Genomic DNA, 18,452 nt, shown 5'->3' on the forward strand with positions numbered 1-18,452 from the left:
TGAACAATGTTATCTAGAAACACATACTCAAGAAAGAAATCATTTACATTGACTTTTTGACAAAATGACAAATATTTTTTGAGAACACTTTTTTTTCTATACAAAGCATATAAGAAATAAGTTCCAGATCCCAAAAATTATAAAAAAAAAATATGATCTATTATTGAATACAAGTGTTTTTCAATTAACATTATTCAGTAAGCCCATAGTGATTTCAGATAAAGGACAATGAACTCAAGAGTAGAATTTTTGAAAACTGACATCAAGACAATATTCATATAATTGTGGGACAGTTATAGGGCACATCATGAATGTTTAATCATCTTAATTCTTAAGTTTGATGCAACTTAAGCATTTAAATTAAGTACTAAGAAAAATCAATAGTGTGAAATTATTATTGCAAGATTATTAAAATTAGAATGGGTTATTAAAGAGGATATATATAACTTTTTATGAAGAAAATTATGAGGGAAAATATTTAGCTACCTGAGGTGATGCTATTAAAACCTATCTAGAATAAGCAAAAATAATCAAGGAGCATCTATTTTTCTTACCTATTCCTAATAGCTCTGTATTCTGGATTACTTATTCGGAACCAATATTTTGCCACTGTTCATAATTTTCATTTTCGTTTGAGTTTTTACTTCTTCCTAAGAATGTTTTTACATTATTTTACCAATTGTACATAATGGATCTTTAGAAAATAAAACCTGGAAGCAAGTTCTATACTGTTCTATATAGTTAAGATAGTTAAAAGATTCAAGAAGTGCTTTTAAAGTAGAATTCTTTTTAAAACTCTCATGCTCCTCAATAATCTCTAGGGTATATAAAGAACTCAAAAAGCTAAACACCAAAAAAACAGCCCAATCAATAAACGGGCCAAGGACCTGAAGAGACAATTCTCAGAAGAGGACACACAAACAATCAACAAGTATATGAAAAAATGCTCATCATCATTAGCAATTTGAGAAACGCAAATCAAATCTACTCTAAAATTTCAGCTCACTCCAGTCAGAATGGCAGTTATTATTAAGACTAACAAGAAAAAGTATTGGCAAGGATGTAGGGGAAAAGGTACACTCAGACATTGCTGGTGGGACTGCAAATTGGTGCAGCCAATATGGAAAGCAGTATGGAGATTTCTTGGAAAATTGGGGATGGAACCAGCATTTGACCCAGCTATCCCTCTCCTTGGTCTATACCTGAAGGACTTAAAAACAGCATAATACAGGGACACAGCCACATCAATGTTTATGGCAGCACAATTCACAATAGCTAAACTGTGGAAACCAATCTAGATGCCCTTCAGTAGTTGAATGAATAAAAAAAAATATGGCATATATACACAATGGAATATTACTCAGCAATAAAAGAGAATAAAATCATGGCATTTGCAAGTAAGGATGGAGGTGGAAAAGATAATGCTAAGTGAAGTAAGCCAATCCCAAAAAACAAAATACCAAATATTTTCTCTGCTATAAAGAGGCTGATTCATAGTAGGGTAGGGAAAGGGAACATGGGAGGAATAGATAAACTCTAGATAGGGCAGAGGTGTGGGAGGAGAAGGGAGGGGGCATGGGGTTAGAAATCATGGTAGAATGTGATGGACATCATTATCCAAAGTACATGTATGAAGACACGAATTGGTGTGAATATATTTTGCATACAACCAGAGATATGAAAAATTGTGCTCTATGTGTGTACTATGAATTGTACTGCATTATGCTGTGTGTGTATGTGTGTGTGTGTGTGTGTGTGTGTGTGTGTGTGTATATATATATTAATTTAAAAAACTCTCATGCTCCTGAACACAAATAATAATGACAATAATATTAACTTTTCATGTTAAGAATTCTCTTTTGCATTAAATATGATGTACTAATAAGAAAAAATTAGGTGAAATGAACCCTTGGATATCAGATACTTTTCTAAATAATTCCACCAGAAATGAAGGTGACAATTGTGCTGACATGCATCAGAGAACTTATTAAAAATTCAGAACCATCCCCTTGGCCCATATCTAAATTAGAATTTCTTAGGGAGGAGTCAAGATACCTGCATTATTACCAACATCTCAGGTAATTTTAAGGCATATTATAAGTTTGAGAATCACTAGTACTTAACATAGCACTGGATATACATAAATCTACATAATTCTTTTGCCTCCAAAGTACTATATCAGATTAGATAGCAATCCCACCCACAAATCAAAAGAGAACATGATATGTCCAATGGACATCAAAACAATTACATTTTCATATCTAAATAGTTCTTTACAGAACTACCCAAAAATATTCAAAATACCTCTCCAAATGGGACTTTTGTGGGAGTCATCAACACACTAATATCTGCATGAATAAAACTGAAGGTAAAACCAAAGGATATTTTCCTAGGAGTATGGCTGTTCATGTGAACTACTACTTCCAAAGAAAAATTAATGATGGAACAGATGAGTAACCACAGAGAATCTTTCTTGTCACTGACGTGTGACAAGAACTTTCCTGTTAAACAAAATCTTATTATCTACTTGGTTAAATAAGAATTTGTTTAGGTGCCAGAGCTTCTTTTATGAAAAGATACTCAGCCTGGAAATAAACAGGAAGCTTTATTCAATGTATGCTGTAAAATCAGAGAAAGAAGCTAGGCTCTTAAAAGTTAAAATACCCATTAGCAATGGATATAGCAAAACATGTGTAACAGCATAATCTGCTGCAATGCTGGAGTAATATTTCTTAAATTTGGCCATGTGCCACACTTCCTACTGAGCTTTGTGACAGGCAGAAGCCAGAGTCCCAGGAATTAAAATCAGGCAGAAGGGCTGGGATTGTGGCTCAGCGGTAGAGTGCTCACCCATCATGTTCGAGGCCCTGGGTTCAATCCTCAGCACCACATAAAAATAAAATACAGATATTGTGTCCAACTGCAACTAAGAAATAAATATTTAAAAAACAAACAAACAAACAAACAAACAAAAAAACAACAACCAGGCAGAAGGAATCAAAACCTGCACAAGTGGACCCAGGCATGAATAGTCAGAAAGCAACAGGTGATCCTCAGCGCAGCAGTGTTATAAGAAAAAGTCAGCATTATCTCAGAGGCTTAAGAACTTGTGGTACAACCAAAACTATTAGGCAGTAAACAGTAGCTATCTGGGACACTCAACTACAAGCATTCAAAATAAAGTATTCCAGAGAGTGGATTATATAACTCTTAAAGGACAAAAATTTTGAAAAGAAACATCTTTCTAAATCGTATTAAGTACTACCTTAACTTTATTATGAACCTTTTCTTGATGACTTAGATTGTTACGGTAAATATGAATCATTATACTCTGTAAACTTTAATCATATTATTCTATCATGTGGGGTTAAGATGAATTGCTGTACCCTACACTGACCTGCTTTGACTTTTTAAGTCCTCTGGGCTGCTGTTTAAGCTTTTCTGTTTTCTCCCATGAAGGTGGAAAGCCAGCCAGCACTTGTTAGTGTTGCAACCCCCCCACAGCAGCCTATACTAGTTCCTTTTCTGATGTCAGCTTCTCCAGCTTTCTCACTAACACAAGCATAATTTTGTTTAAAGCAGCAGGAGTAAGACAAAACACTCATTTCCCCAGATTCCTGTGCAGCTGAGAATGGTCAACATGACACAGACAGTGTCTTGGAGAGCTTATATGTTTTAGATATAGGTCCCTTTGGACTTCCTGCCTGCCCGGGATGGGAATGTGAACCTGCAGGAAGTGTCAAAAGCATCATGAATGTGTAGACATCAGCATGAGTATGAGGACCTACACAGCTAAGGAAAACTGGGGGTGGAGAGTTTTTGAGCCACGCACCGGACCTGGTCTGCCTACCTGAGCATTTGAATATATGTGAATATATAAACCCTTATCTATTTAAGGCATTTGGTTGGAATTTGATATGTGCAGCCAAAACATATTTATAATTAATAAGTTAACCTCACAATTTGCTCACTTTTATCTTCAAAGACTTAACACCAAATAGCTAACTATATTAAAATGGAAGAGTAAAGAATTTCTGTGTGCTCCAAATCATGAACAACCTCAAGAATGGGGTCCTAATTAGAATAAGTTATACTCCATGTATGTATAATATGTCAAAATATTCTCTACTATCATGTATATATAAAAAAGAACAAGTTAAAAAAAAAGAATCTGTGTGAACAGATGTGGAATTCTCATGAATAAATTAATGCATGGACTCTATGAAATCTTCTTGCCCATTTCATGATTCATAGTAGGTGAATTCTTAATGTACAAAGGAGCCCCTGGAACTCACTTCTAGCCTTGATCTCAATTTTCTGCACTGAGAATGATATAACAGCCTAGAGAATGAAGCCAAATTGCCAGGAGAGAACATGTAAGGAATGGGACTGGTTTTAGGATCAGTTTCTTGACTGAGACATAACGTTAGGCTGACACTTAAGAAGGATTTGATTGAAATATATGAAGCATGAATGGGATGGATAAACTGAACGGAAACCTACTCAAAATAAGGAAGACAGAGAATGTCTTAAGACATACAACTTAAACATATGGCAAAAGGACAACCAGTAATTTTAAAAAATAGACAAAAAAGTTAACAAAATCTACTTCCTATATGTGGGAAATAGTCACAAGTTTTTTTCTATTGGTTTGTTTTTTTTTTTTTTTAAGTATGGAAAGTTCCTAATCAGAGTCACTAAGATGGAAAATAAAAAGCTGGGATATAATTGAGATTAAGAACTACAATGAACCTTCTCATGGCTTATTCAGCTACACGCCCACAGTGTAGATACCATCACCCCTTATCATCTGTACATGATGCAAGACCTCGTACCAGTAATTCTTAATAGCTACAAGTGTATATGTGTTCATCTGTATTAAACAGTAGATATGTACCCACCTGCACAGGTTTCACAGATGTATTTAAAACCTAAGTGTCTATTATAACCATTTACTTCCTATATAAGGAAACACTGATAATTAAACTGAGTGCTATAAAAATGTAAGAAGACCACAAGAGGAGAAAAAAACAAACAGGAACATGTTTAGCAGGCAAATCTATCCCCACTTTTGTTCCTAAAAACTTTATGAAAATAAAAATAAATACTAAAAGAAAATTCATCTTTAACAATACAATGCATAGTAACTAGGTCTTACTGATTGCAAACTTGGTTAAGAAGAGGCTTACAATTTCAACAGGAGCAATGCTTCGCACCAGCTGCTGGAGGAGTGTAGCTTCGCAGTATGGGAATTTTCTGATGCTTTCTCTAATGATTTTTTCCTGATACACTGGAAAGCCATCAGAAGCTCGCCCTTTTAACAAGCTGAAAGATATTTTTTAAGGACATATTGAAGTTCAATCACTAAGCATTTCCAGCTGAACCCAATAGCTTTTAGTAGTTTCTTCTTTGTTATATAAGATTTTCATCATCTCTTTAAATCATGAAGATGACTCAATTCAACCTGCAATTCAACCTGAACATTAGGCCAAGCCTTTACAGGTTTCCAGGTTCTGAGATGCACAGGCAAAGGTGACCCACCAGAAAAAGCTAAACACTGTTATCAGATAAGCTGGTTACTTATTACCATGTCAGTTATTTGTAGGAAGAATGAAAACTCTCATTGAGTCACACTCTTCTGACTTGGTTCCCTTTTCTTAGTAAGGTTGCAAGAAAAGTTTATCTCTGGTGGCCAGAGAACAAGAACAACACTCAGCTCTCCCAGATACAACAACAGAAATACCCTAAATGCCATTTTTAGTCCTCAGTACAACCTCCAGCACCAACACCATTAAACCTCACACTTGCACTTAGGCATTTTTTAGCTGCCTGATCTTATACATACTATTCAACCTCAGATTCCTCATGTATAAACCAAAGATAACAAAAGAATCACTGCAAAGCCTACAAAACTGAATAACTAATCTTAGTATAATATTGTCCCCCTATTTCTTGCAGACTAAATGTGATCCCAAATAGAAAATGCTGCTAAAATGCTTAATTTTTAAATTTGTAACTTCTCTGGCCACCAGAGATAAACTTTTCTACTTGTATTAAAACATTATCTACTTGTCTATTTTATACACGACATGGTAAAAACAGTACCTTTTGATCAGTGTGTCCAATTTATTCTCTCCATCTTTTAAAAAGTTAATGCATTTCTGAAAGATACAGCTGATATAATGCATTTTCATAGCTAATACTTCATTCATGTCTCTTTGTTTCATACATTTCTCACAAATCAAATCCATCACTTTATAGCACTTATTCAGGGCTGCTTCTTCTGCCAGCAGAGGATTCTCATTTACAAGCATCACGATCTAAAAGAAATTCCAGAGAACTCAGAAATTCCATGAGGTATTTTCAATTTAAAAATTGGGTAGTTAGTTGACTGCAAGAGATTACCAAATAAAGTCTTTCTTAGGATCATATAGTCAGTGTACTAGTTCAAATTAGAATGCAAATTGCCACCAAAGTAATAAAACTAATATACAAGAACTCTAACACCATGGTATCTCTTAATATCAAAGTAAAATATGATCTGCCATCTCTCTGAACCAAGGTATTAGTACATCATTTCAGGTACACGGTTTTACTGCCTCTAGAGTAATCATAGCACATTGTACAATCTTTATGTATAAAATCAAATCACTGAGCAATTACTCTTCTTAGTTAACATTACTGAACTCTATAATTTCATGATAAGTATAATTCTCATTAATTCTTATTAATTATAAGAAAATGAGATTTTTACAATAAAAAGTCTAAAAATGAAATTGTTTTTCTTTCCAATTAACTATATTTCTCTGAGGAAATAAGATGCTTCAGATTATCTACACTAATGAGAATAGGTTAAGGAAGAAACTATAAGTAATTTTAAAAGTGGAAAGTCAAGTCAGGCATAATGGCACATGCCTGTAACCCCAGCAGCTCGGGAGGCTGAGGCAGGAGAATTTCAAGTTCAATGCCAGCCTCAGCAATGGGGCAAGGTGCTAAGCAACTCAGTGAAATCCTGTCTCTAAACAAAACACAAAAACAAAAAAAAAATGGGGCTGGGGATGTGGCTCAGTGGTCGAGTGCCTCAGAGTTCAATCCCTGCTACCCCCGCAAAAAAACGTGGAAAGTCAAAAATTATAAAATTTTACACATTATAAGTCCCACATTTCTTCATTTACCTTTTTATTTTCTTTTAACTACCCCATTTCTTATGAATGGACAGATTAAGCTTGAATTTAGTGTAATGAGGAGTATGTTTCTTACTGGCTTTGTTACAGGGTAGATTACTTGAATTTGGGTCTGTATGAGACCCTGCGTGGGGACCTATGGTGAACATGTATATAACACAGCCACAAGGGTATGCAGTCAGTACTTACTAATTTACATGTTCCAGCTAAATACTTATCCTAGGGATTGTAAATGTCAGGGAACAAGAGTTAGCAGATTTAGTAAGTTACATTCCTCTCTTCAGGAATGAAAAAAGATCAGTTGTTAGTTTAAATAAAACCTACACCTAGCCTCCTAACACAGATTATATGGACATGAGAAACTAAAACAGGATTTTCACTTATTCTTGATACTACTAGATTTATATATAACCTAGAATTTTTCTTCAAATCCAACACTTAATAAATTATTAGACTTAAGTATGTATAATCAGAATACTTAGTGGTCAATTTATTGATTATTCCCCCTACCAAATATATATCAAAATTAATTTGTGAAGAAGACTCATTAATTAGCTTATTTACATCTCTGCTTACTGCAATCATTTAAAATTGTTTGCTCAATATTTTTATATATAGCTTTTATAATCAAAGTACAAGCTCTTAATTTACAAGTGGAAATTCTTTTTAAAAAAATCTCAAAGAGAACCCAGATTAATGATTTTTTTTGTCTCGCGATACTTATTTTATACAGCAAATATTTACAAAGAAATACGATAGCCCACATGTCTTTTTTTATTTACCTTTCATTTTCTTTTGAGTCCTACATTTCTTATGTATACACAGATTAAGATTAAATTTAGTGTAATGAACCATTAGCATGCATTTACTAAAACATTTATATAGCTATACACAAAATAATATTTGTGCTAGTTTCCTTCCTTTTCATCTCTGCAGCATTTTTTAAAAAATATTTATTCTTAAGTTTTTTTAGGTGGACACAATATCTTTATTTTACATTTATGGGGTGCTGAGGATCGAATCCAGTGCCTCATGCATGCTGGATGAGCGCTGTACCACTAAGCCATAACTCCAGCCCCTCTGCAGCATTTTGAAGTATTTTGAAATAAATCCTTATTATTAATTACCAAGAGAAAAAAAAATACCTTTCAGCATTAAATATGCCTTTCAGCATTAAAAACTATTTGAATCTTAACTCTCAAAAGGGTGCTACCTGAAACTATGTTCATGAATTTTGAATTCATTTTTTTAAACCACCCCCCCTTTTATTTCCAGTGCTAGAGATCAATCCTAGGGCCTCATGCGGACTAGACACACACTCTACCACTACAGATACAGCCCCAAATTTCATTTTTAAAATTGCTAAATCAACAATTTGGGGCTTGAATATCATCTTACTAAACAAAAACAGGATTGCTCTATATATACCTCTCTCCTTTCCACGTAGAGACTTTGCTCAATTCTGTTTTTCTGTGATTTATTTTTCTCTAGATAACCTTGATTTTCTGGGTATCAGCATAATTCCCCAAGTCCCTTTTGAGAACAAACACATCCTTATTACCATAGCAGCCACTTAACATAGTCACAAATGCAGCTATGTTACGTGCAAGGGAATGGAAAGGTAAGCTGCATACTGAAGAAATTTCTGCGCTTATTTTAAAAGCTATTTGACTTTAGACAGTGGTTGCCTGTTACTTTTTTATAATACTCATTAGGAAGAACCAGGCTAGCTTGAAAAGAAATAAAATGATGAAAGTGGGCCACAATGAAAGCAACTGGCCAGCTGTTATATCCAAAGTATGGATAAAAGAAAGATTTTCAAGTGAATAGATTGTTTATACCTACAAAAAGCAAAATCAGGTCTGAAGGACGTTACTCTGGTTACATAACAGTCTGCTTTTATAAGACTATGTGATACAAAAATATTATGTAGAATATTTCAGATTATATGCCTTTGCAATTTATTACCTGTATAAATATGCCCTTAATCTAATTTACTCAAAATATATGCCTTTAAAGATATCTGAAAGTAGAATAATTCTTAGGATTTTTTTAAACCTGAGAGACCAGGTTCCATGTAAACATCAAAAATTATTCCAGAACCTTCTTGCAGTCTAATGGCATAGAAATGTAGATATAAAAGTCAGTAAATCCAGAGCTGGGGATATAACACAGTAGTAGTCTGCTTATCTAGCACATGAGAGACTATGGCTTCTATCCCTAGTACTGATGAAAAAACAAAAGAGTTGGTGAGTCAGAAAAATACAGAAAACTTCTTCATATCCATCTAAACTAGAATTCCCCGTAATACTCATGCCAAAGAGGAACAAAGGTATTATAAAACCACACACATTCTCTACAGTAAGAAATATGGTATCCATATGAAAAACCTGTCTGCCCTGCCCACCCTGCAAAGACAAAGTGTCAAAGATAAAGAAGTGCTGCTATTCCCAGGAGTTCTCTCTTCTAAATGTGTGCTGGGAGGGAAGGAGCCACTAACACAAAAGAGGCAATTTTTTTTTTTTAAAGGGTATATTCTAAGTACCATTTTCTTCATAATTTTTTATGTAGCTTTTGTTGTTGTTTCTAAAATGATGAATCCAAAGAAAATAGCAGTGAAAATAGTGAGGAATGATTCTTAAGGCATCCTAGTTACGTGATTTGAACTTAAGTGTTGGTCTAAAAGTTGAACAATCTGCTTGATTTGACTGACTGCTGAAAAAACTATATTACTTAAAATCATCAAAGAATCATTGGCATTAAAAATATGTTCATGCTTCCTAGAAAGATAATTAATAGTAGATGCCAACAGAACACTACTCAGAGCCTTTCTAACAGTCCTACAAATCAGGCTCTGGGCACTCTGAGTGTTGGCTGCAAAAGGCTCAGAGTGGCTTCCTTCTTGTCCTCCTTCAATGGGAGCCATCTCGCTTCTCTCTACCTGGGAGGTTGTCTCTTCTCTCCAGAAATGAATATAAAAGCCTGACTCACTGGCCACTCTGGAGCCACACCTGCTGCAGAACACAATGGTGTGAAGCCGGCTTCATGTGGGCCCCACTCTTTGCTTGGCCATTCCTCCTGCTCCAACCTGTTGCTCCTACTATCTCTTAGGTTTCAACCGAATGCACTCGTTCAAGAAATCTAATGAACAAAGGGGCCCACTCCAAACTCCACATCTACAAAACTCAAACCCAGACCATTATGATCCCATATAATAAGAGCAGTTCAAACTCTGAAGCAATATTGAAATGAAAAGCAAATACAACCTACCTTGACAGGATGAAGATTTGTTGTGGTGATAATTTTGTGCAATGGGCCTGCCAACTTTGGAGGCAGTTTTGGCTCTTTATCCAGTCCCTGGGGTTTAGTGTAATAATCCAGTCTCTCTCGTGGAAAGAAATTGTTGATTATAGTCACACAATCATGTTGACCTTTTAATAGAAAAATAGAAAAATTGCATTTTTATCATTAAAAACAAGACATCATCTGGATTTTTTTTTTTTAACTATGTTGCTGCTTCCTTATAAAGTAACCATGCATCGGAAAAGGAGAGTATAGGAGGAAAAAGAGAGGTACATTATTTCAGAGAACATTTATAAGCATTCTAAAGTAAAGAAACAATCTTTTAAATGTACAGAATCCACAACATATCTGAAGATTATGTGGATTACAAAAAAGCAGTGTTCAAGTTATAAATGGCCCTGAAGTCTTTTGTAAAAATGGGTTGTAATCTAAATGTCTCTTCTTCAAACCGCTACACAAATGATAATCATGTTTCCCTAGTTATACTTAATTCAAATATATGCTATATAAAGTATATTGTTATAACAGTAATAATTAATATTATTAAACTACCCCCCGCCCCCAATTTGAGAAAAGCATGGCCTCTTTGTGAAATGAATCAAAGAAAAAAAATTATTATTTTTTAAAATTTTTGCTCCCAAAAGTTTGATTTCTCATAAATCTGTAAGCCACTCCCCTGAGCCATCTCTAGCTTTAGAAATGGTTCTACAGAAGCAAAACCTTCCTACGGAGGTTGGTGGCCTCATAGTGTGCTCCTGCCACCTCCCCCTCCCGGGATCCCTCTCCACTACCTCTCTGGAGCTGGGAAGCGGCCACTCTGGGGAAGCAGGCAAAACCTACAGGGCATACTCCAGGGTGAAGGCTCTTCTGGGATCTCTGAAGGAGAAACCTCTTCTGCCTCTCTGCCTGGCGAGGGCAGAGGGACCAGTGGTGGCGAGTCCTGGGGAGAGTGCCCATCAATGCAGCTCTCGGAGGATGATCTGTCCTGGGCAGACAGCGAGGCCCCTGCCCACGTGTGCACGGTCCTGGGAGCATCTGCTTGATCCTTTCGACAACAGGTGACCTGCAGGGGGATTGTACTGTGGGCCAACTGGACCCCTGGCACTTGAGGCTGGCAGGGGACTCTGTTTGTCTCTGAGCATTTTTGAGAGAACGTGGGAGTGGAGCAGCCTCTTGGTGCCTCGGCTGGTAGGGTAATCTTGGGCCCAAAGGCATAGAGATTGTGGCACCTCCTCCACTGCTGCCCAATCCTCACAGCTTCACCGGACTGCCTAACAGATATAGAGCAGAGTACCCAGGGAGACCCAGCAACTCCAAGATTACGCAGTCCTGGGGCAGATGGCTTCTTGGAATGGCAGTGGACTAGTAACATTAACCATGACAACTAGGGCCACAATCAGAGCTGGAAAATAATGGCCCTTCAGCAGATTCTATTACAGTATATAGAGACTTTCAAGAACCACAGAAGGATACCAATTTTAAAGATTATTACACAAACTGAAAGAGGTAATCCTGTTGACTATTGAGAACTAAATCATTAATGCAGATCAAGGGGACAAAGCATCTCAAGACAGAGAACAACTCAAAGATAAAAATTATTATGGAAGAGAGAAGCGAACTAAGAGATCCAAGAAATCTAATAGTAAAAAATCCCAGAGAGGAAAAAAAGAAATGGAGAAAGAATTAGGCAAATGACAAAAGAATATGTCACCGATTTAGAAAGAGAAATTAGTAGTGATCACAACATCACTTTTTGGTATTCCATGCTACCATTAAATACCAAATCACCAGTTAGTTAACTAGTTTCTGTCTCTCTTTTTTCCTTTCCTTTGGGTGGAGAAGGGGCATTTTCTTTTCTCTTTCTCTCTCATTCTCCTTTCCCTTCATCCCTTCTTTCCTTTTTCTTTCTCTCCTTTTCCTTATGTCAGAAAGCTCCACTGCCTACACCTTGAGAAGTCAAACAACAGCAGTCTATATTAAAAATCTGTAATGAGCCAAGGTGATGTCTAGGGAATGATCAAGTCTACCTCCAGAATCTTCAAGAAGAGAGAAAAATGATGTTCAATGAATTTTATCTCCTAAGGGAGGTGTGTTGTGGACAAGACAGCATCAAAAGCAGTACAGGTATCCGTGTGAATTTATAACTTGTACTTGAAATTAGAGAAGATGAGACAGACTGCACAAGCTTCTTTGAAATACAATCTACACTCAGATTGAATAAACATATATGTTCCTATTTTTTAAAAAGTTGTTCCAAAATATCTCATTGAAATTATCAAACCAGATACTTTTATATCTGGTATTAATATAAAGGGGTCAGAGGAAAATATGGAATTAGTTTAAAACTGTACCTCCCCCAACTAGTACAGTCAGAAAAAGCTGTTAGCTGTTGGACGTGGCTGCACATAAAAATATCTACTACATAACAATCACACTGTCATACGACTAGGTTTTTGTTTGTTTTTTGTTTGGTACTGGGGATTGAATCAGGGGCACTCGACCACTGATTCACATCCTCAGCCCTATTCTGTGTTTTATTTAGAGACAGGATCTCACTGAGTTGCTTAGCGCCTTGCTTTTGCTGAGGCTGGCTTTGAACTCACTATCCTCCTGCCTCAGCCTCCTGAGCCTCTGGAATAACAGGCGTGCACCACCACACCCGGCTAAGATTACGGGTTTCATATTATACCTTTATGAAAAGTAAAAAATAATATTACTTACTTTTTGTCAAAGTCAATCTTTTTAATTTTAGGTAATGCTTAATGTGACATTTCGTTTTAACTAATCTAATGATTTAGATTACAGTGATATATGTTTAAAGTTTATCTTTATAAATGTAATTTTTATTTGATAATGTGTTTTAATTTTTATAATTAGAATTATAAAATATTTAGTTTTATTGGGTTTTAATTTACAAATTCTGAATACACAAATAAAAAGAATTATCAATATAGAGAATAAATGTTACAAGGGGGTAAAGTCAGCACATCATTTTGCTCTAGTATTACAATGACTAGACTTGAGTCTTGTAGCCTACAAAAACTCACTGACATGTTCTGGTAAAATTGCTTAGTTTCAAGGATGAACTAAACATTAAACATTCTTTCAGAAAGAAAATAAACTGAGTTCTTATTTGCAAAACTAGAAGTGAGAAAATCAATAACAATATCATACTAAAAACATTCTCACGAAAACCAGGAAAAGGACATGCCAATTATCACTATTAGTACTTCTCTTTAGTTTGAAATTTGACAATAATTCAAATAGAAAATAAAATAGAATTGAATAGCTAAAAAATCCAAGAGACTAATAGAAATGACAAGGAAAAAAAAAGGAATCAATAGCTTTTCTCTTTTTACACATAACAGGCTAGGAGAAGTGGAAGAGTGTTGAGGTGTAGTAAGAATTCTCCTTGCAATGGGGCAATAACTCCAAATTACTAAGGATATGAACTTTTTAAAAATGACTGTTATTAAGGAATCTATTAAATATTGTTGAGAAACCAAACAAGTCCTGCCCAAAAACCATATAAAGTCATACTATGTGAACTGGATAGTAAGTTCTTACATCATACAGATGTTTATTCTCTGCATATACATAATGAAAATTACATAAAAGGGAATTTAACTTAAAACAAGATGGTATTTCAGTGCAGTGGGAGAAAGTTGGGTGGTTAATAAATGGTATTATTACAGCTATAAACCTAGGAGAAAAGAAATTGTTAAAATAAATGAATAAACTCTAGAAGTACCAAAGCAAAACTCCTTAGGAAAAACAAAAATCCAAACAACATTTAGGAGACTGCCCGATCAAAGAAAATCTCTAACAAGAGAAGAAACATGGAATTTATAAAAATAAATAAGACTATTAAAAATAAACTCCCTGTGGCAAAGGTCATTTCAAGAATCAAAGGGGAAAAAAATACTGGCACAAAATAATTTAAAGACATTTGGTCTTAGACAAGCGAAGCGGTTAACAACCGTAAAATACATGAAGCTCCTTGGTAGAAGAAAAGACAACACAAAAGAAAAACAATTAAAGAATATGAACAAACCACCTACAGAAGGGAAAATACAAATGATCAGCAATAGCAGTTTAATTTCACTAAAGGAAACCTTTCCCTTTATAAAGGGAAGGTAAATTCATGATATACCATCTTTTCAACTATCAGACCGGCAAAACTGAAAGAGTGATAACGTCCAGTTGAGGACTAATGTGAAAGGATACTAATCCTCATGGAAAACAATCTAGACTTACATTTAAATTAAAACTATATTTCCTTTGCCTCAGCAATTTTACTTCTGAGAATAGGTATCTTATAGATACATAAAAATAAAACATTATAACAAGGATGATTATTACATAGTTTCTAAGGAAGTGGTTAAAAAAAAACTAAAATATGTCAGCAAGGAAGAGCTAAATGAACTGGGAAACATTTATATCAAGAAATGTTATATAGCTACTGAAATAACAATTGGTTTATACCTACTGAGTTGGGAGGAATTCCCATGGTACACTGATAAGTGAAGGAGACAAGTTGCAAGGAATGTTTACTGTATAGTTGATCACATTTTTTAAAAAAATTTTATACATGTGTATGCACATGTATATGTACTGATCCACTTGAAGCAAACAAAAAGGGAAAAAAAATTTATTTGTTTTGGACCTGGGCACTGAACCCAGGGACGCTTAACCACTGAGCCACATTCTTAGCACGTTTTATATTTTATTTAGATACAGGGTCTTCCTAAGTTGCTTAGGGCCTCACTAAGTTGCTAAAGCTGGCTTTGAACTTGTGATCCTCCTGCCTCAGCCTCCTGAACTGCTGGGATTACAGGCATGCACCATCACACTGGGAAGAATGACTGTTTTTCAAAGTTTTTTTTATATGGAAAATTTATTCTAACTGAAAAAATGTTCAGTCTGTGAAACTAGTCTAAGTAGATTAAAATGCATTTAAAATGCTATTCTTATTTTAGAATGTGGCCGTGGACAATTTCTGCTTTAGATTTTTGTTAACTTTGTAGCGTAAAGAAAAAGGAGCACATGTTAATGACTGAAAGAAAAGGCTCCTCCGCTTCCAGGTCTGCGAACTTGGGAAGGTTAACCTCTACCTGAGCTCTGTTTTGTTTCATCATGGACATAATGATCACTCATAGAGCTAAATAAAAGTTGGGACATCATCTAATTCCCCTGCTTCATTGCATATAGATCAGAAAACTGAGGCTCATTGGAAATGACAGGATTTGACCAGGATGCTATAGCAGAAATGAACAAAAATATGTTTCCATGTCAGTAGTTTAGCAGTTTTTCCCACAGCACTGACCCCCTCAAAACTAACTTAGAGATGAGTTGGAAGCAACCATGGGGTCCCCAATCGGGAGACAAAATATTTCTCTGAAGCTTGCACAGCAAGGCCATACATTTCTCAAATCCTTATGAAATTAAAATAAAATAAAATAGGGATACTTGTTTTTATAAAGCTGTCACAAGGCAACCAAATGAGTAACTGATTTAATCACTGAAAGTCTCTATATTTTAAGAAAATGTAATAATAAAATTTAACTAGATACTCAGTTACAGTTGTATATACCTGATTAATTCTCACTGAAGCTCAATTCAAACATAATTTCTCTCAAAACCCCCTTGGAATAAAGAAGAATATCTCCTCCTTCTATGGAATTAAATTCTCCTTTGATATAGCATTTCGCACTGCCATGGCTTTTGCCTTTAAATGCCATGAAAACATGACCAACCTCTATCTTGTTCACCACTATAACTGAACCACCTGAGAGTGATACTGTGTATACAGGTCATAAACATTAAGAATTTTTTTTTTAACGAATCATTGGTCACAAGGCCACTAAATAAATCAGATGTTTCTATCTTTGCTTTTTTTTTTTTTTTTTTTTCTGAATCAGTGGACTCTCTTAACTACCAGATCAATCAACGAGGCCAAAATACCAATGATCAAACATTCATTCTCATTTTGTTCTAAACCAAAACATTATATCAGGTAACAGGATTAACATGCCAAGAATCACTGGACACACAAAATAAACATTTGTAATTGATAAAGATGATAATGAAGCAGCTGCATATTATTATTAAACATTCCTTTCTAAAAAAGAATTGCATCACTAATGTAATTATTAATAGAAACTGATACTATTTGTTTAGTGCTACATGTAAGGTCCTTTCAGTCTATCATCTCTTACAATCCTTAAAATGACCCTGTAACTATTTTACGATGAGGAAACTGAAAGAATTATTAAATGCCTTGTTATTAAATGGCACAGCCAGAATTTCACTTTAGAATTGCTGACTTCACAGTTTATAGTCTTAAATATTGTCAAACTACTTCCATTAGAGAAATAAAACATACTACTTCAAAGCACTTGGCTATAATTAAAATGGCCCTACTATTGTTTGTATCTCACAAAATGGAAATTCAATATATGCCTTCATTTTTCCCAAATATCACTAGTTATTTTAATATGCTAAAAGAGAGCGGACTGTGAACATTTTCTCTCTCATTTTTTTAATGCAATACTTGGGATTGAACCTAGGGGCACTCAATCACTGAGTTACATCCCCAGCCCTATTTTGTATTGTATTTAGAGACAGGGTCTCACTGAGTTGCTTCACACCCAGCTGTTGCTGAGGCTGGCTTTGAACTCGAGATCCTCCTGTCTCCAGTCTCCAGAGCTGCTGGGATAATAGGCTACATTTTCTTTTAAAAAATAACAACAAAATTTTCATTCTGAAAAGCAAAGTGGTATTTTTTCCCAGAAGGGAAACTTTGAGAATAATCTAATGGAAAACTATAGCAAAACTCACCCACAAAAGCTGCCATCTGAGCTGCTGTTCTCCCTACAGAGTTGACAACATCTGTCTCTGCACCAGCCTCCAACATTACCCATGTGATGTCTTTGTTACCTAGTGTTAAAGGGAATACATTTTTAATATAAGGAATATACAATGTAAACACCTTCAAAATTCTCTTGTATCTCTTCTTCCTCCCCCATTTACTTTTAGCTTTCCATCATGGGAACATTGTCATGTTTTTCAAAATATGAATCATAATTATAAAAAAAATAAAATTCTACAGGATCTATTTAAAAATTAACCAAATTTTCTGGGAAAAAAAAATCAGGCAATAAAAAAAAGGAATGGCATGGAATTGACTATCACATTTAAAAATAATTGAATTATGTTTTCCTAATGATAATCCTCAATATAAAATCAAAACAAACATACAAAAGTATCAAAAACAACAACAGGGGGCTGGGGTTGTGGCTCGGTGGTAAAGCACTTGCCTAGCATGTGTGAGGCATTGGGTTAGATTCTCAGCACCACATAAAAATAAATAAAATAAAGGTCCATTGACAATTTTAAAAAAACAAAACAAACAAACAACAACAACAACAACAAAAACCAGAAGAAAAAAAATGAATAGGAATCCTCCTTTAATATCCACAAACTCTTTCGAATCCTCACAACTAAAGGCTCTGGAATAACTATTAACAACTTAGGATCTATCTTTCTATCTAAACATCCATAGTTGTTTTCATTAATGTAATCATTATAGATGCTTTGCCAATAAAAACTATAGTTAATGAATATTATTTTCCGTCCATTCTTCCAAATTTGAACCACCATTTCCTGAGGAACAGTTCCTGGAAAATATGGATGGATTGAAGGTTAGGCATATTTTAAATGCATTTTGCCAGGCTTGACTTCTAGGAAGGTTGGACTATAATGTACTCACCAAGACAATGCAAAAAGTTCCTGGGCATTATCCTTAACCTTTGCCAATACAATAAGCATAAAATTAGGATTCATTTGATTATTGTTGAAAATGTTTTGTATGTTGATAAAATATTTCTTTTGTTCTTTGGTGATATAGTACTTCTTTTTTTCTAGTGGATATATAAGAATTGTTTATATACAAATATAGCAATA

At 34.9% G+C, this 18,452-nt stretch overlaps 1 protein-coding gene across 1 annotated transcript in view; it reads right to left on the bottom strand.

Annotated features, from left to right (window-relative positions):
- Positions 1-18,452, bottom strand: part of Ankmy2 (ankyrin repeat and MYND domain containing 2) — a 34,695-nt gene that overhangs the window by 4,709 nt on the left and 11,534 nt on the right. Inside the window, exons 4-7 of the mRNA XM_076835205.2 lie at positions 17,328-17,426; positions 10,455-10,615; positions 6,106-6,320; positions 5,190-5,325 (exon numbers count right to left, since the gene is read on the bottom strand). Coding sequence (XP_076691320.1) covers positions 5,190-5,325; positions 6,106-6,320; positions 10,455-10,615; positions 17,328-17,426 — 611 coding nt within the window. The remainder of the gene's footprint in view (positions 1-5,189; positions 5,326-6,105; positions 6,321-10,454; positions 10,616-17,327; positions 17,427-18,452) is intronic.

Source organism: Callospermophilus lateralis, chromosome 1 (genome assembly GCF_048772815.1).
Source record: "Callospermophilus lateralis isolate mCalLat2 chromosome 1, mCalLat2.hap1, whole genome shotgun sequence".
Taxonomy (NCBI): domain Eukaryota; kingdom Metazoa; phylum Chordata; class Mammalia; order Rodentia; family Sciuridae; genus Callospermophilus; species Callospermophilus lateralis.